At 50.9% G+C, this 25,742-nt stretch overlaps 2 protein-coding genes across 7 annotated transcripts in view; both read left to right on the top strand.

Annotated features, from left to right (window-relative positions):
• TTF1 (transcription termination factor 1) overlaps positions 1–20,492 on the top strand; it is a 75,405-nt gene extending 54,913 nt beyond the window's left edge. For all 5 annotated transcript variants that reach the window (XM_053281971.1, XM_053281970.1, XM_053281972.1 and 2 more), the window contains 9 exons: positions 551–795; positions 2,206–2,391; positions 6,363–6,441; positions 7,837–7,967; positions 12,092–12,314; positions 12,978–13,067; positions 16,590–16,655; positions 17,809–17,894; positions 18,887–20,492. In XM_053281971.1, the coding sequence (XP_053137946.1) occupies positions 551–795; positions 2,206–2,391; positions 6,363–6,441; positions 7,837–7,967; positions 12,092–12,314; positions 12,978–13,067; positions 16,590–16,655; positions 17,809–17,894; positions 18,887–19,089 (1,309 nt within the window). In that variant the 3' untranslated portion in view covers positions 19,090–20,492. The remainder of the gene's footprint in view (positions 1–550; positions 796–2,205; positions 2,392–6,362; positions 6,442–7,836; positions 7,968–12,091; positions 12,315–12,977; positions 13,068–16,589; positions 16,656–17,808; positions 17,895–18,886) is intronic.
• Positions 20,493–23,936: 3,444 nt separating this feature from the next.
• Positions 23,937–25,742, top strand: part of CFAP77 (cilia and flagella associated protein 77) — a 131,033-nt gene continuing 129,227 nt past the window's right edge. For both annotated transcript variants that reach the window (XM_053281613.1, XM_053281612.1), the window contains exon 1: positions 23,937–25,253. In XM_053281613.1, the coding sequence (XP_053137588.1) occupies positions 25,023–25,253 (231 nt within the window). In that variant the 5' untranslated portion in view covers positions 23,937–25,022. The remainder of the gene's footprint in view (positions 25,254–25,742) is intronic.

Here is a 25,742-nt window from a genome sequence, read left to right as displayed (position 1 = left end):
ATTCCCTCCCTGGCCGCATTTCCAAGATAGGGCTGAGAGAGACTCCTGCCTGCAACCTGGGAGAAGCTGCTTCCAGTCTGTGAAGACAATACTGAGCTGGATAGACCAAGGGCCTGACTCAGTATACGGCAGCTTAGTCATGCTTGCTACCACAAGACCAGCTCTCCTCTCGGTTTACAAGACAAAGTAAAACAAAATAAGAAGGTTAAAATATCACAACAATTAAAAATGTAGCACAGTATTGAAACTGTAAAAACTAATCTAATTAAAAGCCTGGGTGAATAAATGTCTCTTTAATGACTTTTTAAAGGTTCTCAGAGATGAGGAGGTTCTTATTTCAACAGGGAGTGCATTCTTGGGGTACCAGCGGAGTGCCTCGAGAATGCCACCATTCTTGGTCCCTGAGTAGTCACCAGGCGAGCCAGTGGCAACTACAGATGAAGCTCTCCGGATGATCGCGGTGGGGTTCAGGGCGAAGAAGATGTCCTCTTAAACAGAAAACAAGAAACACAATGAAATAATGCAGGCATTACATTTTGCTCTCCAACAGGTTACTAAAATCTGTGGCACCCGTTAATAAGGATGAGAAGGGATTGGCTGCTGCTGTTTCTCAGGATCTTTCCCTATTGGACAATGAGCTCCTGGAATACTCTCTCCTTCCTCCTTTGGAAAGTCTGGAAAGGGCCATCGAGGAACTGGAAGAATTCATCCCTCACGTGAGGACCTTCTCTGCTTCGGCAATCAAGCGGCTGGCAACACGGGACCTGCCCCGGTTTAAAAACTTCAAAGAAAAAGGTGGGCTGTTAAATCCTAACAACACATTAAATCATAAAGCGAGGGAAGATACAACATGGAATGCAAAACAATTTAAAATACAGTTTTTAAAAGAATAAGTTAAAACCTGATCAAAATTTGAAAGTCCTGAGTGAACAAAAAGGTCTTTGCCTGGCGTCTAAAAGAACAAAGTGACGATGCCAGGCAAGAATTGCTGGCGAGGCTAGAGGGGGTGTCACCACTGAAAAGGCCTTCTCCCAAGTAGCCAACCGCCTTACCTCCGTTTGGCTGGGGCACTTGGAGGAGGGCCTCTGAAGATCTTAAGGTCCGCGTTGGGACATATGGGGCAAGGCGTTCTCTCAGGTAACCCGGTCCCAAGTCATTTAGGGCTTTAAAGGTTAAGACCAGCACCTTGAATTGGGCCTGGAAATGGACTGGGAGCCAGTTCAACTCTGGGAAGACCCCAAAGTTGACACAGCAGGGTCTGCCCTCGTTGGCATTTGGATGGGAGACTACATGTGTGAGCACTGAAAGATCTTCCCTTTAGGGGATGGGGCCACTCTGAGAAGAGCACCTGCCTGCAGGAGGTTCCAAGTCCCCTCCCTGTCAGCATCTCCAGACAGGGCTGAGAGAGATTCCTGCCAGCAGCCTTGGGGCTAGAGCTGGATCTAGCAGGGCTGTTCTTATGTGTTATAACTTCTCCTTCCACCTTCCCACTTCATTCCATTTGATAACATAAACCACATAGGAACATAAGAACAGCCCTGCTGGATCAGGCTCAAGGAGGCCCATCTAGTCCAGGAAGCTGTCAGATCCTCGGTATATCTAGCTCAGAATTGTCTATCTACACAGACTGGCAGCAGCTTTCTCCAAGCTTGCAGGCAGGAGTCTCTCTCAGTCCTATCTTGGAGATGCTGCCAGGGAGGGAACAGAGAACCTCAGAAGCTCTTCCTGGAGTGGCCCCATCCCATAAGGGGAATATCTTACAATGCTCACACTTCTAGTCTCCCATTCATATGCAAACCAGGGTGGACCCTGCTTAGCTAAGGGGACAAGTCCTGCTTGCTACCACAAGACCAGCTCGCCTCTCCCCCAGTGGTCTGACTCTGTATAAGGTAGCTTAGTCTGTTCCTAGGTGCCTCGTCTTGTTTCATGGGGGAGCTGCCCATTCTCCTGTTGATTCTCAAAAGCATTTTGTGATTCTGGCCTCGGGGGAATTTGTATTTCCGGGGTGGTGGGGGGAGAAGCCACAAATCTCTACCTGCATGCCGAAGCCCTGGGCAATGCTTTGGATCCTGCCTCTTCTCTCTAAAGTGCCCCAGGGCACTTATGCTTTCCCTGCGATTGGCAAACACAGCAACCCCTCTGGGAATTCTCGTCCTGATGATCGGATCCCCCTTTCCTCCTCCTCCTGCCCTTTTTCTCCTCTAGGTGTGGCAGTGAAGTTCGGCAAGTTCTCCCGAAAGGAAAACGAGCAGCTGAAGAAGAATGTCGAGGCCTTCTTGGAAGTCAGCGGCATTGAGAGTGCCGAAAAGCTCTTGTTCACCCACAGGTTTCCCAAAGAGAAAGCAGCCATCAAGAAACTGAAAGTGGAGAATTTGTTTGGGGTCAAGATTGGTGAGTAGGGAATTGTGGCCTTGCTGTTGTTAGAGAGAAAACTTGCTGAAGGTGTAGCAGCCCCCCCGACAGGGTAGCCCCACGGCTGCCCCCTGTTTACAACGGCGTGCCCTGAACGGTTAGGCCATGGGGACTTGGAGATTAAACACACTAGAGATAGACCAGCCGTTACAAAATCAAAAGGTGATTCAAGAAATGTAGGTCCAACCAACGGAAGCACTTTTTCACACAACGCACAATCAATTTGTGGAACTCTCTGCCACAAGATGTGTTGGTATTAGTTTGGATGGCTTGAAGAGGGGTTTGGATAACTTCATGGAGGAGGGTGCTATCAGTGGCTACTATTTGGAGGGCTATAGGCCACCTCCAGCCTCAGAAGCAGGATGCCTCTGAGTACCAGTTGCAGGGGAGTAACATCCTGTAGCAGAGAATTCCATAAGTTAATTATGTGCTGTGTGAAAAAGTACTTCCTTTTTAAAAAAATTTTTTACATTTTATATCCCGCTTTCCCTCCAAGGAGCCCAGAGCTTAAACATACTTAAGTTTCTCCTCACAACAACCCTGTGAAGTAGGTTAGGCTGAGAGAGAAGTGACTGGCCCAGAGTCACCCGGCAAGTCTCATGGCTGAATGGGGATTTGAACTCTGGTCTCCCCGGTCCTAGTCCAGCACTCTAACCACTACACCACGCTGGCTCTCTGGCTTTTCATCGGTCCTGAATTTCCCAAGAGCCACCTAATGGCGCAGCAGGGAAGCAACTTGCCTAGGGAGCAAGAGGTTGCTGGCTCGAATTCCTGCTGGTCTGTTTCCCAGACTATGGGAAACACCTATATCAGGCAGCAGCAATACAGGAAGATGCTGAAAGGCATCATCTCATACTGCATGGGAAGAGGCAATGGTCAACCCCTCCTGTATTCTGCCAAAGACAACCACAGGGCTCTGTGGGCACCAGGGGTCAACACCAACTTGATGGCACACTTTACCTTTAAATTTCTCGACTTTCAGTTTCACGGGGTGACTCCCTGGTTCTAGTGTTGTGAGAGAGGGAGAAAAATTTCTGCCCACTCTCTCCACTCCGTGCATAATTTTATGCACCTCTACCTCGCCTCTTCTCCAAACGAGAAAGCCCCAGATGCTGTAGCCACACATTAAACCAAATATAAAGAAATGAACTAGTCTGAACTGCCAGATTCTTGTGGTCTGCTTCAGGAGTCAAGACAGACTGCACAGCTGCAATTGCCAGCAGGCCAACAGCTTCCTTCTCCTCCTGGGTTCATAGGAAGCTGCCGTATACTGAGTCCGACCCTTGGTCCGTCTAGCTCAGGATTGTCTACACAGACTGGCAGCGGCTTCTCCAGGGCAGCAGGCAGGAATCTCTCTCGGCGATTTCCCCTTGGATCTCCCCTGGCACTCATCAGGAGCTCTTGGAGGCAGGCCCCCTCTGATCTCTGCTCGCAAAGTAGCCGAGGTTTTGCTTGCCACTTTTTGCTAAACACAAACTGAGGGCAGGGCCCAGATAGAACCTCCTTTATATATAATCTCTTTAGGCATACCCGTGGCTAATCCCATGTGTGGCAGCTCTCGCGCGAGTTCGGAGAGCTGCCGGATAGGATGACGACGGGGACAGGTGGGGGGAAGGAAATGGCGGTGGCAGCCAGCCGGCGGGCCCAGCGAGCTATTATTTATTAAAGTTTGCATATCTCTTTTCAGCCCCCCCACCAAAAGGTCCAAAGATGCTTTACATAACAAAAGGAATGAATGAGCAAGGTTACCAGGTAACCTTTTGCTCCCACAGGGGGATGAGCTAGTTTTACATAGAAACATAGGGTGCTGCCATATACTGAGTCAGACCCTTGCTCTGCCTAGCTCAGTATTGCCTGCACAGACTGGCAGCGTAGACTGTGAGTTCTTTTTTTTAGATTGTGAGCCCTTTGGGGACAGGGAGCCGTCTTATTTATTTATTATTTCTCTGTGTAAAACTGCCCTGAGCCATTTTTGGAAGGGCGGGATAGAAAGCGAATTGATGTTGATGATGATGATGATGAATGGATGCTTCTGTGGTCTCCTAAGCAGTGAGGAGCCCTCTGCCGAGAAAGTGTATCGGCAGAGGGCTCCTCACTGCTTAGGAGACCACAGAAGCACCCATTCATCATCATCATCATCATCATCATCATCATCATCATTAGAGGGGTGGGGTGGGGGGTACATCCGGAATTCAGGTGCACAGAGGACCGGAAGTTGGACGGGTGTAGCTGCAGCAGATTGTAGCAGCCTTGCAACAAGCCGAAACGAAGGAGCAGGCATCGTTTCTAAACCTCTTAGCTGCTCTGCAGAAGCCGGATCAGACCCTGCTCCTCTTTCTACAGAGGGGGAGAGCGCTGAGATGAACATCCCTCCAATGCAGCGGATGTCGTTTCGGCAGCCGTTTGGAGACTGCCTTTTCCGTCTCTGCTTGGGCGTGACGGGGGAAGTGGTGAAAAGCAGTCACAGGAACAGAGGAAACGGCCTTCTACTGAGCCAGATGCTTGGTCCATCTAGCTCAGTATTGTCTTCACAGACTGGCAGCAGCTTCTGCGAGGTTGCAGGCAGGAGTCTCTTGGAGATGCTGCCAGGGAGGGAACTGGGAACCTTCTGCACGCCAGCGGGCAGGTGCTGTTCCCATAGTAGTCCCAGAATATCTTACGGTGCTCACACATGCAGTCTCCCATTCATATGTAACCAAGAACATAGGAAGCTGCCATATACTGAGTCAGACAATGGGTCCATCTAGCTCAGTATTGTCTACCCAGACTGGCAGCGGCTTCTCCAAGGTTGCAGGCAGGAGTCTCTCTCAGCCCTTTCTTGGAGAAGTTGCCAGGGAGGCATCCATAGCTCAGTGTAGGGCATCTATGTAGGGCATCTATCCTTTCCCTCTTCACCTTTTCCTTTTCCTTCCCCCTCCTTCCTTCCTATGTACGTACATACCTTCAGTGCTGGTTATTACCTTTAAAGCCCTGAAAGGCTTGGTTCCGAGATATCTTAGAGAGCGCCTTCTTCTGCATGATCCCCACCGCACGTTAAGGTCATCTGAGGAGGTCCATCTCCAGTTACCACCGGTTCGTTTGGTGGCGACTCACAGGCGGGCCTTCTCTGTGGCTGCTCCCGGGCTGTGGAATGCACTCCCGGCAGAAATTCGCAATCTTAATTCCTTACTGACCTTCGAGAGAGCCCTTAAAACCCATCTGTTTGACCTGGCCTTTCAGAGTTTTTAATTATTTTTAATTATTTTTAATGTTAACCTGGTTTTCAGGGTTTTAATTGTTCTGATAGTTTTTTAAAGATGTTTTTAATTGGTGTTATATTTATATTTCTGTTTTAATTGTTACTGGTTTTAATGTTTTCTGTTTTTAATTGTAAACCGCCCTGAGCCATTTCGGAAGGGCGGTATAAGAATCGAATAAATAAATAATCTCAAAACTCAGATCTTGTGGTCGCAAACATGAATTTTTCTCTTTGCTTTGGTTTGCTTTTGAATGGGAGCGCCCATGTGCTCATTGTAAGATATTCCCCTTTGGGGATGGGGCTACTCGGGGAAGCACCTCTGCCTGCTTGCAAGCAGAAGGTTCCAGGTTCAATCCCTGGCAATATTTCCAGGTAGGGCTGAGAGAGAGACTCCTGCCTGTGACCTTGGAGAAAATGCTACCAGTCTGTGTAGACAATACTGAGCTAGATGAAGCAATGTTCTGACTCGGTATATGGCAACTTCCTTTATTCTAATGGTAGGATGGACACCTTGGAGTAGGTACCGTTCAAAATCTTCTGCCATGTTTCCCGAGCCGTTCGATTCAAGGTGGCTTTGATCCTGCCATACGTTCAGCTTGTAGACCTTTCTCGTGAATTCCGACGTTAGCCCTCTTAACATTGCTTGGGATAAACGGCCTTATAATAAAATGCAAAGAGTAACTCACAGCTGCCCTGTTTCTCGCTCCCACAGCAGAGAGAATTCCACGGCCGTGGCGGCTCGTGTATTACCGAGCAAGGAAGATGTTTGACCCCCATAACAGGAATAGACGGTAAGGAAATTCATAAAGCTCTCTGTCCCACTGGGGGTTGCAGACCAGGGAGCAAGCCGTCCCTTGAGCTCACTGGGGCGACCTCCTCTTTCTGTCCGTATGGCTTCTCTCTGCCCTAACTCCGACAATATACATGAGCCAGGGTTCTGGCCCTTTGGCCATCCTGCAGATGCTGGACTACAGTTCCTGTCATATCTAAACTATTGGCCACTGTGGCTGGGGATCATGGGTGTTGTAGTCCAGAAACAGCTGGAGGCCTGAAGTTAAGAATATAAGAACAGCCCTGCTGGATCAGGCCCAAGGCCTATCTAGTCCAGCATCCTGTTTCACACAGTGGCCCGCCAGATGCCTCTGGGAAGCCCACAGGCCAGAGGGTGAGAACACGCCCTCTCTCCTACTGCTGCTCCCCTGCAACTGGGATTCAGAGGCATTGTGCCTCGGAGGCTGGAGGTAGTCTGTAGCCACCAGGTCAGTGTTCCCTGTAATAGGGACTTCCTGATGTTGTGGACTACAATTTCCATAATCCCCAGCTAAAGGCCGTTGCGGCTGGGGATGATGCAAGTGGCCATCAACAAAATCTGGGGAACACGGCGCAAATCAAATCATCTTAATTATAGCCCAGCACAAACTACCAGGCAGGGGATGAATTGCATAGGAACATAGGCAGCTGCCATATACTGAGTCAGACCCTTGGTCTTTCTAGCTCAGTATTGTCTTCACAGACTGGCAGCAACGGCTTCTCCAAGGTTGCAGGCAGGAATCTCCCTCAGCCCTATCTGGAGATGATGCCAGGGAGGGAACCTGAAACCTTCTGCTCCTCCCAGAGCGGCTCCATCCCCTGGGGAAACTCTTCCAGTGCTCACACATCAAGTCTCCCATTCATATGCCACCAGGGCAGACCCTGCTTAGCTAAGGGGACAGGTCATGTCGGCAACCACAAGGCCAGCTCTCCTCTCCAAAAGGAGAGGCCTGTCAGCAACCTTATCTCAGACGCTGCAGTGCCGAACCTGACGTTCTGTGGGACAGCGGGCTTAGTGTCTGAAATAGTGGCGTGAAAATTGGCGGGTGCATCCTGGAAATTTGTGTTGTAGCTGTAGGGTGGGGAGTGAGTGTCTCTGGAGAACCTCCCCCGTGGTTTCAACCTGCCTGGAGCTGCAGTGACACTGTCGTATCCGAGAGTGGGCTCTTTCTGTATCGGCCTCCAAGCACGGTCGAAGGAAGGGGCGTGGCGTCGGACCAGGGTGAAAGAAGCGAGTCGCGCCACCCTGGGGCAGGGGTCTCGGATCCGCTCCCGACTTGCCACGCACAGGGCTTCTGGGGTGGCCATATCTGCACACGCAGCGAGCCCAGGGCAATGCACTTGACTTGCTAACGAGCCGACAATTGGCCCCCTAGATATTCCGAGAGAGAGAAGAGGGAACTGAAGAAGTACCACGCCCTGTACGGCAATGACTGGAAAAAGATTTCGGGACTGATGGATCGAAGCAGCCACTCGCTCGAGATGAAATTCTCGGAGATTAAGGGTGGTACGTTCTTCTCTCTCTCTCCCCCGTCAGAATTCCTCCACAAACCTAGGGCTCTCTAGGAGGGAATTCTCCTCTTCGGTCATTTTAGAAGAGCCCCGAATCTGTTCCACCTTCCTGAATGGTGTGACGGATCGGGGGGGGGGGGTTACTCTGTGCTTTCCTGGGATCTCCCCTCGGTACAGAAATGGCTCTGATCTCAGTTTAGGAGCACGCTGCTCCTTCAGGGTAGGCCACTACCAGTCGATGACCGACCTAGAGTCGCTGACCAGACTCTGGCATGGCTTCAGCAGCCCTAGAACTGTCCCGTTTGGGACCTCTTGACATTCTGTAGCCAGGACCACACAACCCAGCTCTAGGCAACATTATCTTGGTCTAGAAACATGGCGACTGATTAGCAGGTAACTGGCGACCAAATGGCTGGGGGGGGTCTTGGCCCCTATTTGGTGGCGAGCAAAGTGGGAGGGCTTTCCCACTCTTGCAGGGATAGGCAGCTTGGGGGTCCAATGAAAAGAGCTGGCCTATCTCTGATGTAACGCTGGTCCAGGCAGATCCAGGGTTGAGGTTTTCTCTCCACAGTGGAGGTTCCTTCTCCTTAATGGGTCTGAATGTGCATGTCTAAAGGAATACGAATTCAACACCTTTAGATACTGCTTCTCAACAAAAGTTCCCAAAGTGGTTTACAAAGAGATGAGATTAAATTAGATTAAATTAGAAGATTAAATTAAATTAAATTAAATTAAATTTACTCCCTGTCCCCAAAGGGCTTACCATCCAGAAAAGAAACGTAAGATAGACCCCAGCAACAGCCACTGGAGGGATGCTGTGCTGGGGGACGGATAGGGCCAGTTGCTCTCCCCCTGCTCAATAAAGAGCATCGCCACTTTTTAAAAGGTGCCTCTTTGCCCTTTTAGCAGGGGGGAGGCCTGCTTTGAGCTGGTTACCAGTTGTGAAAAACGGAGTAAGTCTATACCTTGATGGTTGAGTGCAGGAGGCAAGGACTGCCCTCCTTCAGTAACGAAAGGGAGAAGTGCCCCCCCAGTTCCAGAGCCCTCAGGGTGCAGTGGGTGTGTCGGGCATTCTTGAGCGAAGACGGAGAGGTGCATTTTGCAGATGGGTTCAGGGAGCCCACACACTGACCATTCAGGAGTCTGGTGAGGTTTCAGAGCATTAACTTAGGGTTAGTTAGAACAAGAGTCAAGCGAGCAAAGAATAACAGCCAGAGTTCACTTCCACGAGTTCCCTCGTGAGCCAGATGTGTGTCTGGGGCCATCTTCCTAGTTATCTGACCATGACCTCAGATGAGTCCTCGCTGTGCAGGTGGCTAGCCTATCACTTCATGAAACAGACCCCAGATGCTCGGTATCTCTCCTTTTTCCTATCCCAGTGGCTTGCTGACGTGCGTACATACACACATCCAAAGCTGCATTATACCAAGTAGGACCATTCATGCTTGCTACCACAAGACCAGCTCTCCTCCCCAGACCAGCTCTCATCCTTACACTTCTTAATCTTGGGGGTTTTCTCCAGTTTTTCTGTCTTTCTTCCTCTTCCCCCCCTAAACAAACAGAACCCCTTTGGGGGGCAATTCCACAGGTAACTGAATCATGCATGTTAACACTTCCCCCCCAATCTGTAGCCATAAGCAAACTTTTTTCAAGTTGATAGCATACATACCTTCTGGCAAGAGAACATCTCCTACTCTCGGGCCATATTTTTACAAAACCCTTAAATATTGCAGATCATCTCTGCATGAGCAGACAGTGTGAGCCAGCGTGGTGTAGTGGCTAGAGTGATGGCCTCGGACTGGGGAGACCCGAGTTCAAATCCCCATTCAGCCAGGATACTAGCTGGGTGACTCTGGGCCAGTCACTTCTCTCTCAGCCTAACCTACTTCACAGGGTTGTTGTAAAAGAGAAACTCAAGTATGTAGTACACCGCTCTGGGCTCCTGGGAGGAAGAGCGGGATAGAAAATGTAAAAATAAATAAATAAATAGAATGTCTGAAACATGCAAAATACATTGGTAGCAGAATCAGAATTTTGGGGCATGGCTTCCGTTTCTGTTTTGCACATTTTTGCTGCGCACAAAACAGATTCTGTTTTTGCATGTTTGAAAATGCTATTGGGGTTTTGTAAAAATATTGCCTTAGAACATAAGCACAGCCCTGCTGGATGAGGCTCAAGAATGCCCATCTAGTCCAGCATCCTGTTTCCCACAGTGGCCCACCAGATGCCTCTGGGGAGCCCACAGGCAAGAGGTGTGTGCATGCCCTCTCTCATGCTGTTGCTCCCCTGCAACTGGGATTCAGAGGCATCTTGCCTCCGGGGCTGGAGGGGGCCTATAGCCACCAGACTAGTAGCCATTGATAGCCCTGTCCTCCTTGACTTTGTCTAAGCCCCCTTTAGAGCCATCCAAGCTAGTGGACATCATTGCATCCTGTGGCAGAGAATTCCATAGGTTAATTGTGTTCTGTGTGCAGAAGTACTTGCTTTTGTTGGTCCTAAATTTTCCAGCCTTCAGTTTCATGGGGTTGATCCCTGGTTCTAGTGTTGTGAGAAGGAGAAAACTTTCTCTGTTCATTCTCTCCACTCCGTGCATAATCTTATAACCTCATATCATGTCTCCTCCCCTCCCCTCCAACAAAAGAACCCAGGTGCTGTAGCCTTGCCTCATAAGGAAAGTGCTCCAGGCCCCTGATCATCTGAGTTGCCCTCTTCTGCACCTTTCCCAGTTCTGCAATGTCTTCCTTAAGATAGGGTGACCAGAACTGTACGCAGGACTCCAAATGTGGCTGCACCATCGATTTGTCGAAGAGCATTATAACACGAGCATTTTCATTTTCAGTCCCCTTCTTAATGATCCCAAGCATGCAATTTGCCTTTTTCACAGCTGCTGCTCACTGAGTCGACCCTTGTAGGGGATGTTCTCTTGCTAGTGGGTATATATAATATCAACTTGAAAACCCACTCATAGCTACAGTTCTCGAAAAATAGGTAGCATGTCTGATTCCCTTCCTTTTCGATCTGCCCAGGGACTATGCAAACTTCCCCTCTTTGGCAGGCAGCCCAATTTGTCTGTGTCTTCGCTTGTGGTTTGCACATCCGTTCTGCTAACTTAGCCCTACCTGTTTCTTCCGATTGTGGTTTGATTACAAATGTGCATCTGCGCTTTCTGCTGCTTGCTGGTAGCCTGCCGATGCCGGCAGAGGCCCAGCCAATAACAAGGACCCCCAAAGCAGCTGGTATCCCAACGTGGCTAATATTCTCGAACTCCGTGCTTTAAGCAAAATAAATGAAACTTAGAAGTCTGTGCCCGGAAGAGTTGCTGCCTCTGCACCAGGGTGCACAACTGTGGCCCTCCAACTGTTTTTGGACTGCAGCTCCCAGCATTCCCAGCCACAATAAATAAATTTATGGCTGGGGATCATGGGAGTTGTAGTTCAGCAACGTGCAAGGCGCCCCCCCCCCCCCCCGGCCGATGTTCTGCCAGTAGGTAGCCACTGGAATCCATACTCTGGGTGTATACTTTCCTGACTTCTTATAGACATTTCTATGAACAGAGAAGGAGAGGTTCGTCTCCAGTTACCACTGGCTCATCTGGTGGCTACTCAGGGATGGGCGTTCTCCATTGCTGGCCCGAGGCTTTGGATTATTGGAGTTGGAATCCAGTATCATAGGAACATCGGGAGCCGCTGTATGCTGAGTCTGACCATTGGCCCAGGTAGCTCAGTATTGTCTACCCAGACTGGCAGCGGCTCCTCCAGGGTTGCGGGCAGGAGGCTGTCTGAGCCCTACCTTGGAGATGCTGCCAGGGAGGGAATTTGGAACCTTCTGCATGCAGGTGCGCTTCCCAGAGCGGCCCCATCCCCGGAGGGGAATGTCTTATAGTGCTCACACCTGTAGCCTCCCATTCCTATGTGAACCAAGGTGGACCCTGCTTAGCAAAGGGGACAATTCCTGCTTGCTACCACAAGACCACTTCTCCTTTGGGGACCCACAGCTGCCAACCCCTGAAACTTCGCATTCCAACCACTTCGCTGAGCCTGGGAGACCCTTTTGCTATTGTAAGCACCCGCAAACACACCCCATGCCCAACACTAATTAATTGTTTCCCGACGGATTCAGAACCCAAATCTGGTCCTTGGAGCAGAGCAGAGACCAAGAAGCTGGTTGAAGCTGTCGAAGAGGTGCTGAAGTCCAAACTGAAGCGCCTGGAGGAGGGCGGGGAGGAAGAAGAGGCTGACCGAGCCCTTGAGCTTCGGCGGGAATATCTCTACAAGGGCATCCCCTGGAGCCAGGTGGAAGCCAAAGTGGGGACCAGGCACCGGAAGCAGTGCACCAAGAAGTGGTATGGCTGGGGGGTTTCTTAGTGGTCCGTCTGCCTCTCTCCCTCCCCGGGCTCCACCCACTGCGGCTGCCTCTCTCTCCCTCTCCTCTCTCTCCCCTCCCCTCCCCTCCCCTCTCCTCTCTCTCCCCTCCCCTCCCCTCTCCTCTCTCTCCCCTCCCCTCCCCTCCCTTCTCTCTCCCCTCCCTTCTCTCTCCCCTCCCCTCTCTCTTCCCTCTCTCTTCCCTCTCTCTTCTCTCTCTTTCTTCCCCCCCGCATCTGTCTCAGTGTCTCTCTCCTCTTCTCTCCATCCCCCTCTCCTCTCTCTCTTTCTTGCCCCCTGTCCCCCGTGTCTGTCTCAGTGTGTGTCTCTCTCCCCTCTCCCTCTCTTTCTTGCCTCCCGCCCCCAACTGCGGCTGTCTCAGTGTCTGTCTATCTGTCTGTCTCTCCCCCGCCTCTCTTTCTTTCCCCCCACTGTGGCTGTCTCAGTCTCTCTCTTTCCTCTTTCTCTCTCCCCCCGCTCTCTTTCTTGCCCCTCACTGTGGCTGCCTCAGTGTCTCTCTCTCTCTCCCCCCACCCCAACCCACTGCGGCTGCCTCAGCCTCTTTCTCTCTCAAGGGCACATCAAGGGACTCAACACATAATCCAGTTCTACTGCTGATCCCTCTCCCATTTCCTCCCCCCCAGGACTTCCTTTGTAACCAAGAAGATGTCTCATTGGAAAACAGGGGGACAGAGGCCTGAACATCTGCAGGGAAAGATCAACCTCATTGAAAGGTATTCACCCGGTTATAACCTATTTGTCTAGTATAAACCCCCAGGACTTTTAGACTGTGTGGGTTAAGTCGGCCTTGCCAACCCATAATATTGTATCAGTTCTGCCTTTGAATGCTTTAATGTTGCTATCAGCACGCCCATCCTCTCTAATAAAACGCTTGGTGTCCGTCCGTGGACGGACACCAAGCGTGTGTCCGTGCCTCCCTGCCCTGTTCTGCGCCTGCGCGAAGCGCAGACGCAGAACAAGGCAAGGGAGACATGCTCGCTGGTACCCGGCAGCCATCTTGGGCGGCCAGAAGCGGCCGCCCCGAAGAAGCCGGGTAAGCGGCAGCGGGGGACACTGGCCGAGGAGGCGGCTGAGCCATGGCGGCTGAGCCATGGCAGAGGCCTGGCCGCCGCCGCTTACCCGGCTTCTTTGGGGCGGCCGCTTCTGGCCGCCCAAGATGGCCGCCAGACGAGGCGGCGGAGAAAACGAGGCGGCGGTGGGCCCGGGCAGTGGTGGGCCCGCCCGGAGCCGCAGGCGGCGGTGGGTGGTGGGCCCGGCCGGAGCCGCGGGCGGCGGTGGGTGGCGGGCCCGGCCGGAGCCGCGGGCGGCGGTGGGTGGCGGGAGGGGGAATGGCGGCGGTGGTCTGGAGCGCACAGCTCCACTAGCGCCCGTTATCCAACGGGCTAAAAAACACTAGTAAGAAATAAATCGAATACATAAATAAATGCATCGAATAAATAATAACGCAGGAAGTTGCTGTATACCGAGTCAGACCATTGCTCTGTCTAACTCAGCATTGTTTGCTCTGACCGGCAGCAGCTCTTCAAGGTTTCAGGCAGGAGTCTCTCCCAGTCCTAACTGGGAGTGAACCTGGGGCCTTCTGCATGCAAATCAGGTGCTCTAAGGCAAGGGTTCCCAACCCGTGGAGCTCCGGATATTGCTGAACTGACTTTCTATTAATATTTTTCCTTTTAACTATGTAAAGATTTTTATGTCTTTTTTGGTCAAAGACCGTAAATAAAGTATGATGATGTTGCTGAACTGCAACTCCCATCATCCCCAGCTACAGCGTATTGCCGCTGGGGATGATGGGAGTTGTAGTTCAGCAGCATCTGGAGTACACAGCATCACATCAAAGGAGAAATGCAGCATACCAAGAAGTTAGGAACAAGCACGCATGCAGGTGCTCTTCTCAGAACAGTCTCATCCCCTAAGGGGAACATCTCTCTCCCTCTCCCCGTCTGTCTCAGTGCTGTCTGTCTTAGGGATCTGCACGAACCTGTTCGTAGGCCCTTTTATGGGCCTACGAAAAGGTTCGAATGACTGGCGGTTCGGCTGGTTCGAAGGTGGTGGGGTGGAATGACCGGCGGTTCGGCTGGTTCGAAGGTGGTGGGGTGGAATGACTGGTGGTTCGGCTGGTTCGAAGGTGGTGGGGGCGTGCACTCACCCCTCCCGCTGTATTTCCCCCGTCGGCACTGCACTTTAAAAGGTCCGGGGGGGGGCAGCATACCTTCCTGTCCGCCCCATTGCCTCATTGGATCGGAAGTAACCGCGAGTACCCGATGTGCGTGTGCACGGGTACCCTGCCGCCCCGCTGGACCCTTTTAAAGAGCAGCGCTGGCGGGGAAAACGCGGCCGGAGGTGTGAGAGCCCCCTCCCCTGCCCTTAAAGATATCCACCCCTACCCCACCCTGGTTCTGTGCATGTCCCCAGTCAGTCTCCCTCTCTCTCTTCCCCCCCTCCCCCCCCTATATCTCTGTGTCTCTGGTGTCTGTCTGATGCTTCTTTTTGGACTGTGAGCCCTTCGGGGACAGGGAGCCATCTTATTTATTTATTATTTCTCTGTGTAAACCGCTTTGGAAACTTTTGTTGAATATTTTGGAAACTTTTGTTGAATATAAATATTTGCTGTTGCGGTTGGGTGGCTTGGAATAAAACGTCAGGGGTTTGTGATCCTCAGGGGCTTAACGGAGGGATTCTCATCCTTGGGTCCCTTGTTGTTGGGGTGATGGGAGTTGGACGGCTGAGAACCCCTGGCCTCACTACAGGAAGTGCAAGGGCAAATAAAAAGCAAATTGATCTGCTGCCGCTGGCCCTGTGCCGATCCCCTCTTTCTCAGCCTCAGTGTTCTTCTCCTGTAAAATAGGCTGGTTGCCTGGTTGCTTTTGCCCAGGTCCTTGCTCAGCTCTGCTGGCCAGTTCACGCATTCCGTGTTAGGATCTCTGTTCTGTAGCAACCCAGGTAAGCATTCCAAGATCGTCAGCCGAGGGGGTGGCTGGGCTTTCACGGTTTATGTGGGGAACTGCAGAAGTGCCTTTTACCAACTATGGCTGGTATGCCCACTGCGACCCTACTTGGAGAAGTCGGACCTGACGGTAACGGCCAGATTAGACTACTGCAATGCGGTCTGTGGGGCTGCCCTTGAAGACTGTTCGCGAGCGTCAGCTGGTCCAGAATGTTTCCACAAAGATGCTCCTGGGTGCAGGTTGCTTCATGAGTATCACGCACATCCTGTGGCAGCTTCATTGGTTACCCGTCCACTTCTGGGCTAGATTCAAGGGGCTGGTCTTTACCATAAAAGCGCTACACGGCTTTGGGGCCGGGGTACCTGTAGGATTGCATTCGCCTATATAAATCTGCCAGGGCCCTCCGCTCATCATTTCAGGCCCTGCTCATGGCCCCGCCACTAATGGAGATCCGCTTGGCAGGGACTAGAGACAGGGCCTTGTCGGTTGTGCCCCCTCGGCTTTGAATCGCCCTCCGTGTAGAGCAGGAGTTCTCAACCTTGGGTCCCCAGATGTTGCTGGACTTCAACTCCCATAATCCCCAACCAAAGACCACTGGGGCTGGGGATTATGGGAGATGAAGTCCAACAACATCTGGGGACCCAAGGTTGAGAATCCCTGGTGTAGAGCTTCACCATGCTCCCTCCCTTAGTGTTTTTAAAAAACAACAACTAAAAACACATCTTTCTAAAGAGGCTTTTTAATGCTCCATCTTTGGTTATATCGGGTAGGTTCTTTCGTTTTTAGTTTTTACAGCTCCTAATTTTCAGCGTTTAAAATAACTTTTATTTTGGAACTTAATACCGATTGTGGTTTCTGGCCTGACTCTTGTTTACTTTATTTGGTTAATGTATTTTACATTGTATATATTTTATTGTTGTGAGCTGCTCCAAGCAGAAGAAGGGCAGGGAATAAATACTTTAAATATAAATAAATAAATAAACCCCCTGCTAACTGAGCACCTTTTCAAAAGTGGCAATTCTCTTTACTGAGCAAGGGGAGAGCAACTGGCCCTATTCGTCCCCAGCACAGCATCCCTCCAGTGGCTATTGCTGATGTCTATCTTATGTTTCTTTTTTAGATTGTGAGCCCTTTGGGGACAGGGAGCCATTTTATTTATTTATTTATTTATATCTGCGTAAACTGCTCTGGGAACTTTTGTTGAAAATTGGTATATAAATATTCGCCATATGTGTAACTGGTCCATGTTTTTTGGGGGGAAATAAGCCACAAATTGCTTCTGTGTTTCAGGATGTACAGACTGAACATCCAGGACGCCTGTGAAATCGATTGGGAAGAACTCTCCAGTGCCATGGGGTAAAAACCGGTGTTCATGCGCTCTCTCTTGCTGTTACTCCCCTGCAACTGGTACTCAGAGGCATCCTGCCTTTGAGGCTGGAGGTGGCCTATAGCCCTCCGACTAGTAGCCCTTGATAGACCTCTCCTGCATGAAGTTATCCAAGCCCTTCTTAAAGCCATCCAGGTTGTTAGCCGTCACCACATCTTGTAGCAGAGAATGCCACAAGTGGTTGATGCGTTGTGTGAAAATGTACTTCCGTTTGTTGGTCCTAGATTTCCCCGAAATCAATTTCATGGGATGATCTCTGGTTCTAGTGTTATGTGAGAGGGAGAAGCATTTCTCTCTATCCACTTTCTCCACACCATGCATGATTTTATAGACCCCTGCAGTCGTCTTTTTTTCTAAATGCAATAGCCCCAGGTGTTGTAGCCTTGCCTCATCAGGAAGGTGCTCCAGGCCCCTGATCATCTTGGTCGCCGCCTTCTGCACCTTGTCCAGCTCTCCAATGTCCTTCTTAAGGTATGGTGACCAGAATTGTATGCAGTACTCCAGGTGTGGCCGCACCATAGTTTTGTATAAGGGCATTATAATACTAGCAGTTATATTTTCAATCCCCTCCCTAATGATTCCTAGCATGGAATTGGCCTTTTTCACAGCTGCCACGCACTGAGTCAACACTTTCAATGAGCTGTCCACCACGACCCCAAGATCCCTCTCCTGGTCAGTCACCGACAGCTCAGATCCCATCAGCGTATACTTGAAGTTAGAGTTTTTCCCCCCATTGTGGATCACTTTACTCTTGCCAACATTGAACTGCATTTGCCATTTTGTCACCCACTCCCAGTTTGGAGAGATCCTTTTGGAGCTCCTCACAATCTCTTTTGGATTTCACTACCCGGAAGAGTTTGGTATCATCTGCAAATTTGGCCACCTCGCTGCTTACCCCTACTTCTAGAAAATTTATGAATAAATTAAACAGCACCGGTCCCAGTACAGATCCCTGGGGGACCCCACTTCTTACTTCCCTCCATTGTGAAAACTCTCCATTTATCCCTACCCTCTGTTTCCTGTCCTTCAACCAGTTAGCAGTCCACACATGTACTTGTTCCCTTATCCCATGACTGCTTAAGATCACTTAAGATATTTCTGGGTTGTTGTTTTTCCCTCCAGGGATGTCCCTCCAGATTATGTCAGAGAGAGATTTTACAAACTCAAGGCCTGTCACGTCCCCCACTGGAACCAAAAGGCCTTTCCTGGTGAGTGGATCTTCCTCCTGCTTGTCTTAACCTATCGGACATTTTCTTCTACATTTGAAATGAAATCAAGCTGAAAATTGCCTGACTGGTGAGCTTCTATCCTAAATCCAAAGTAATAATTCTTCTGAGGCTCACGTGGGGAGCAGAGAGGGGGACGCATGTTCCCAAAGGTCATGGACCTGGAACCAGATTTCTGTGTGTCTTTGTGATGTCCGAATTGGCCCATAGAAATGCCAGGTTCCACCACTGTTGTGCTGTCGAGTCGGTGTCGACTCCTGGCGACCACAGAGTCCCGTGGTTTTCTTTGGTAGAATACAGGAGGGGTCTCCCATTGCTTCCTCCCGAGCAGTATGAGATGAAGCCTTCCAGTCTCTTCCTATACTGCTGCTGCCCGATATAGGTGTTTCCCATAGTCTGGGAAACACACCAGCGGGGATTCAAACCAGCAACCTCTTGCTCCCTAGGCAGGTTACTTCCCCGCGATGGCACTGACTTTCTCTCATCTCAAGGACTCTCTAGGGAGGTCAGTTTGTTAAAACCTGGAGTTGTTGATCATGTACTGTGTCCACTAAGTTAATACAGTATGTGATGGAACTGCATAAACAAGGCTAACTTGTTTTCCATGGAAGGGGCTGGGGTGGTGTCTCTTTAAGACTGACCAGTAGTAGTAATCCCGGACAGATGGCAGTCCAGCCTCTGTTTGAAAACCTCTAGCGAAGGAGTACCCAGAACTTCATGAGGCAGACGGTTCCGCTGTCCAACAGTCCTTGCAGTTAGGCATTTCGTCCTCCTGTCTGGCTGAAATCTGCTCCACTATCATTTCAGTCTATTTGAGCCTACAGGAGGAACAGCGAACAAGTCTGTTCCTTCTTCCTTGTGAAATACCCTTCAGATATTTGAAGCTAATTGCCTGGCTTGCTTCCCTCCAACACCCAAACTCACTGCAAGGAATCTCCCCCCCCCCCACTTATTATTATTTTTTCCTTTTAAAGAAATTATTGACTACCTTTATGAAGTGACGCTTCCGAAGCTAAAAGAATTACAAATGAAAAAGAAGGAGGCCACAGAATCTCTGCTGGAGTCCAGTCAAACACAAGACAGTACTAAGAAGCGGGTTTTCCAGTTCAGCGACATCTTTCAGCTCAGCGAGGAGGAGTTGTCATCAGAATCCGACGAGTGTAACACCGAGATCTAGCCGAACTCTGTGAGTTCCTAAGAGACTGCCGATATCAAGTCTGTGAGCGAGAAGAAAGAAGAGTCAGATTTTATATATATATATATGCACCAAAGAGATTATTATGGAGTTTCGTAATGAAAGGCCAATTTAAATATTTGAAGGAGGAGCGACGGCAGTCCGTCAGTGCTAATGCCCCAGAATTTCTACCAGTGCAGAAAATCCCTCAACAAAGATGGAGACTGCACATAATGCAGTATGGTGACCCTCGGAGGAGGGACACCACCATCTTTGTTACTGGTAAGCCCCACGCCTGTGCAAAAACTGGGGCACCAGTATTCCCTGCCAGTGGGATGGGCCGAAGTTGCCTTTGGCCATTGCGGCAGTGGACTATGGGAGTTGTAGTCAGCAACATCTACCCCCGCCCTGTTACAGGAAACACTGTTGTGCACCTTCATCTTGAAGGGATTTTCTGGCACCCTGGAGCGGCGGTGGGGGGGGAGAAGCCCACCCAACATTTGATAGTCATTGACAGACGGTCAAATATTGTGCCCGGAACAGTTTCACAGGACTTACTGCCAATAGGCCTGATTCAGCAGTCCCCTCCCGTGCAACACGCAGGCATTGGACAGGATCCGGGCTCTGTCGGTCACGGCTCAACACTTTGGAATCAATAAGCCGTGGCCACCTTAAGTTTCATTCATTTCACGGGACGGTCTCATTGTTTGAATCACACCCAAAGAACAACAGATCTGCGGTGGCGGGGAGAGGGACCACACGGAGCCGGGGATGGGGGGTCACCAAGATGCCCTCGTCTCCTCCCCCCGCCCCCCCTTGCTTCCTGAGGCTGGGTATGTGGCCAGTGCACAGAAGCGCTCCACCAAATGGTTAGGGCCACCAATCTGTCCCCCGCACTGGCCACGCCCCTGCCTTGATGTGTTGGCATGGGGGAAGGGGCGTGGCCAGCACGCTTGGCGGCTGGTTGCCAGGACCCTTGCCACGCCCCCAAGGAAGCAGATCTCCTCTGCCTGCCATGTGCCGACAACTGCATGGGACCCTGCAGGCCCACGCCGAAGGAATCCTCCACAGGCACACAAGTTCCGTTTCCACACCCTCTGCGGCCATGTGCAGACAGCCCCTCTTCCCGGAATGACTTGCCACATCTCGCCGCGGATGCGCACGCCGTTGTGTTTGGACCCGGCATCCTTCAGTTGAGCGTGATTCCGCAAACCGGTGATGGGTTGAATAGCCAGCCTCACGGACGTGATCCAGCCCTGGGAAGGGAGGCCCCCTCCATTTTTAAAAAGATGCTGGCTTTGTGGCCAGGCATGCAGAGGAGGGTTTGGGGAAGACGGTAGGTTCAAAGTGGTGGCGTTTGGTTGTAATTGTCCTGCTGTGTGCATAATATATTTCTTTTAAACGGGTTGGAAAGCATTGCTTTTTTGCAGTCTTGCTGATGAATAGAATGCTGACAGTGGCTTTAATTTTAGAACCAAAGATAGGGTGGTTTGGGGGGGATGTACATGCATACATGCACACATGTGGTTTGGGGCATGCAGGTGTTCCCAGGGATGAGCTAAGATTTCGTTGCCACTTGGGCAGAGCTCTGGAGGGCCACACTTCGGCCCCCAGGTGTTCTTGGCCTACAACTCCCACCATCTCCAGCCTCACCTGGGAAGCCCCAACTAAGAACCGCTGTTATCGTGAAAGTGAAGCTATGTTTGCTAGCTTCTCAGCCCTGTTCTTAGACAGCTGGCAAATACAGCTCTGTTAGAGGTGTGCATAACCGGTTCGTCCCAAACCGGTTCGTCCCAAACCGGGGCCGGTTTGGAGGTTCGATTGTGGACCGAACCATGGGCGGTTCAGTCTGTGATTGAACCGAACTGGGCCCAGTTTGGCTGAAGTGGTTCAGGACAGTAAGGGGCAGCCGAGTGGGGATGGTGAGATCCTTACCTGGTTGGGGCGGCTGCCAGGGTGGCCCCAAACACACTCCCCCACCTTGACCAAGCAGGCTACAGGTACGCAGAGGCCAAAACAGGGCCTGCTGAAGGAGAACCAGCATGGCTTCTGCAAAGGTATACCTTGCCTCGCCAGCCTTTTGGAGTTCTTTGAGGGTGACAACAGATGTGTGGATCAAGGTAATCCAGTTGACATAGTATACTTGGACTTTCAAAATGTTTTTGACAAAGTTCCCCACCAAAGGATCTTGAGAAAACTTAGCAGTCATGGGATAAGGAGACAGGCTCATGTGTGGATTGGTAACTGGTTGAAGGACAGGAAACAGAGGGTAGGAATCAATGGAGCGTTTTCACAATGGAGGGAAGAAAGAAGTGGGGTCCCGCAGGGATCTGTACTGGGACCGGTGCTTTTAAATTTATTCATAAATTTTCTAGAAGTGGGGATAAGCAGCGAGGTGGCCCAATTTGCAGATGATACCAAACTCTTTCAGATAGTAAAATCCAAAACGTATTGTGAGCAGCTCCAAAAGGATCTCTCCAATCTGGGTAAGTGGGTGACAAAATGGCAAATGCAGTTCAGTGTTAGCAAGTGTAAGGTGATGCACATTGGGACGAAAAACCCCAACTTCAAGTATATGCTGATGGGATCTGAGCTGTTGGTGACTGACCAGGAGAGGGATCTTGGGGTCGTGGTGGACAGCTCGTTGAAAGTGTCGACTCAGTGTGCGGCAGCTGTGAAAAAGGCCAATTCCATGCTAGGGATCATTAGGAAGGGGATTGAGAATAAAATGCTGATATTATGATGACCTCATATAAATCGATGGTGCGGCCACATCTGGAGTACTGCGTACAGTTCTGGTCATTGTATCTTAAGAAGGACATTTTAGAACTGGAAAAGGTGCAGAAGAGGGCGACCAAGATGATTGGGCCTGGAGCACCTTCCTTTTGAGGCTAGGCTACAGCATCTGAGGTTTAGTGTTCCCTCCAACAGGTATTCCCAGATGTGGACTACAACTCCCATAATCCCCAACCAAAGGCTACTGCAGCTGAGGATGCTGGGAATTGTAGTCAACAACATCGGGGAATCCCTGTTACCGGAAACACTGCAGGGGCTTTTTAGTTTCGAAAAAGGACGACTGAGGGGACACATGATAGAGGTCTATAAAATCATACATAGTGTGGAGAAAATCTTTTCTCCCTCTTGCATAACACTAGAACCAGGGGTCATCCCATGGAATTGATTGCCAAGAAATTTAGGACCGACAAAAGGAAGTATTGTTTCACAAAATGCATAATCAACCTATGGGACTCTCTGCCACAAGATTTGGTGATAGCCACCAGCCTGGATGGCTTTAAGAAGGGCTGGGATAAATTCATGGAGGACATGTCCTTCAATGACTGCTATTTTGAGGGTTATAGTCCACCTCCAGCCTCAGAGGCATGATGCCTCTCAATACCAGTTCCAGGGGAGCAACAGCAGGAGAGGGGGCATTATTATTATTATTATTATTATTATTATTACTACATTTATATTCCGCTCTTCCTTCAAGGAGCCCAGAGTAGTGTACTACATACTTAGGTCTCTCCTCACAACAACCCTGTGGAGTAGGTTAGGCTGAGAGAGAAGAGACTGGCCCAGAGTCACCCAGCAGGTCTCATGGCTGAATGGGGATTTGAACTCGGGTCTCCCCGGCACTCCAACCACTAACCATGCTGGCATGCCCTCACCCCTGCCTGTGGGCTTCTTGAAGGTATCTGGTGGGCCACTGTGGGAAACAGAATGCTGGGCTAGATGGGCCTTGGGCCTGATCCAGCTGGGCTGTTCTCATTGATAGACTTGTCCTCCATGAATTTGCCCTGCTTAAGGCCTTCTGAGCTGGTGGCCATTGACACATCCCTTGGCAGAGAGTTCCATAGATTAATTGTGTGTCGTGTGAAAAGGTACCTCCTTTTATTGGTCTCAAATTCCTCCAAAGGAAGCTGGATCCTGGGCAGCAGATGTATAACAACAGCCACATGCCGCAGAAAGGATCCCGAGTCCCCGTCTGGAGTCACTAACTGGTTCGATGAGGATGACGCTATGAAGTCACCTTCAACTGAGTCAGACCCTTGGTCCATCTAGCTTAGAATTGTCAGCCGCTGTCTCGGGTTTTAGGCAGGAGTCTTACCCAGCGCCTGGGTTACGGAACTTGGAACCTCTTGTGGTAGCAAGCATGAATGGTCCCCGTTGCTAAGCAGGGCCCCCCACCCTGCCATTTTCTTTCCCCACCAGCTGCTGCCGCCGCTTTAGTCCAATACACCCTGGCGCCACTCTCTTGCCCATCATCCATTTCTGCCTGGTCTTGTGCTGGTCTTGTTCTTGTGGTCTTGTGTCTTGAGCTGGTCTTGTGGTAGCAGGCATGACTTGTCCCCATAGCTAAGCAGGGTCTGCCCTGGTTGCATATGGATGGGAGACTTGATGTGTGAGCACTGCAAGGTATTCCCCTCAGGGGATGAAGCTGCTCTGGGAAGAGCATCTAGGTTCCAAGTTCCCTCCCTGGCAGCATCTCTGAGACAGGGCTGGGAGAGACTCCTGCCTGCAACCTGGGAGAAGCCGCTGCCAGTCTGGGTAGACAATCCTGAGCTAGATAGATCAATGGTCTGACTCAGTAGATGGCAGTTGCCTAGGTTCCTATGTACCCCACCCCCCCGGCAGCTCGCTCGTGAACTCTCACGAGAGCTGCCACACATGGGGTTAGGGACGGATAAGTTACTTATACACACACACACACACACACACACACACACACACACACACACACACCCCTATCCAGGGGCGTAGCTGGGGGAGAGGGGGCCCGTGTTCACCCTCTCCCTGGCAGACCCTCGAAGTGAGGGAGATAAGAAAATGGGGGGGGGGAGTTGGGGGGGCCTCAGGAACCGGAGGGCAGCTCAATTTATAAATTTATAGCTATGCCCCATATCTCTCTCTCTCTCTCTCTCTCTCAAGCTGGCTAACAGTAATAGTAACAATAATGCAGTTTTAAAAGAGCAAATAATGTTTGTTTGTTTGTTTGTTTAGAATATTTATACCCTGCCCCTTCAACATACTACTGCTTGGGCTGGTTGACAGAATGAATAAATCCACAATAAAATAGATAAACCCTAAAAAACTTATAAAATAGGTAAGCAGCATTAGGATGTTAATAAGAGAAACAATAAAATAAATAAAATAGATAAACATTAATAAAAATAGATACACTTCATAACGTTGATAAAACAGACACATCACAACATTAATGAAATAGATAAACGTCGCAACATCAACAAAACGTAAGCAATAAAAACAAAATAGGGCACCGTACAATTAATAAAACAAACAATTACGATGTTGATGACATAATGAATGAAATAGACAAACCACATTGCAACGTTAAGACAGCAAACAATAAGAATGAATGACATTTTTAAAAGCTGAAAGACTGTGCGGAAGCCCCGTGAGTTGGGGTTTCGCCAATTATCATCATTGGCCAGGATTCTTTAATTCGTTAAAGTAAGAATGTGGCCATGAAGCTTTCCTCCTCCTCCTCCTCGGCATCTCCGGGCCTGAAAGCAACCCTCCCCGAAGGCTCCCCGGCCGGCCGGCCTGCCCCTTCCTCCAGCTGGAGGTTGTTTTGCAAACACTGTTAGCGTTCTGCGTTGCCATGAGAACCGGCCTCTCCATTCCCCGGAGGGGGAGATGCCCTCCCAGAGGCCTGCTCTGCCGCACCTGTGGAGCAGTGCCGGCCTCTCCGGGGTCCTCTGGCAGGTGTGCCTGGGTGGGTCTTTTGCTGTGGGGCTCTCTGGGCCTTGAGGTCAGGGAAGCCCCCCTCTCCCCCTCTTGGCCCTCCTGTGCTCTCCCCCTCTCGCCCTGGGTGGCGCAGCCCTCGGGGGCTTAAGAGCAGGGCCATTGCCCTCTTGCAGAGCTGAGGCAGCTGGTCTCTGGCGAGAGCGTCTTGGGGTCCCCCAGCTGCCGTCATGGCAGCCATGGCCGCTCTTGCGCCGAAGCCGGACCCTGTGGCGCGGAAGCCCGCCGCCGGGGCGCTGAAGGCTCTCAAGAAAGACCGCTTGCCGCGGAGGCGCAGCGTCAGCCAGATCTGCCCCCCGCCCCGGAGGCCGATGACCCTGGGGGAGCTCTCCCGAGGCGGCGAGAACGAGCGGGTGGGCGTGGTCCGGGAGACGATGCTCCAGAACCATCTCATTGCCAAGGTGAGTCGCTCGGGGGTCGGTCCGCTCTGGTGCCCTGCGCGCCGGGTTGGAAGCGTCTCTTGGGGCTGTGTTCGGACGAGCGGGTCCCACGCCCGGAGGACCTCTCCAGTCTTGCATGCAGAATCTCGCCGCTGGAATGAGCGGCATGCGCGGCTGGGTGCGCCAGGAAAGCGTTCTTTTAAAAATGGCGCACATGGTGGCTGAAATGGGGGGGGCACGGAGGTTTGGCGTGGTAGGGCGGGGCGAGTGTGGGGTGGCTACAGAAGGCTCCCCCCCGGTCATTTGGAGACCCCACCGGACCTTGTAGGCCACAGACCGGGACCCCAAGGCCTGGGGTTCAGAGTGCCTCTGTGAATAGTGTTTGGAGTTGACATCCTACGCATTTCAAATGGCTCTTTTTCGTCCCTTTTGCAAGCCCATCCCTAAAAATGTATCTTGCGTTTATAAAAATGGTATCTAATATATATTTTGGAAGGTATGCTTGTTGGT

Source organism: Hemicordylus capensis, chromosome 17, assembly GCF_027244095.1.
Source record: "Hemicordylus capensis ecotype Gifberg chromosome 17, rHemCap1.1.pri, whole genome shotgun sequence".
NCBI lineage: Eukaryota > Metazoa > Chordata > Lepidosauria > Squamata > Cordylidae > Hemicordylus > Hemicordylus capensis.
Note: the sequence above shows the minus strand (reverse complement) of the source record. Positions and strands in the feature narration are given on the sequence as shown.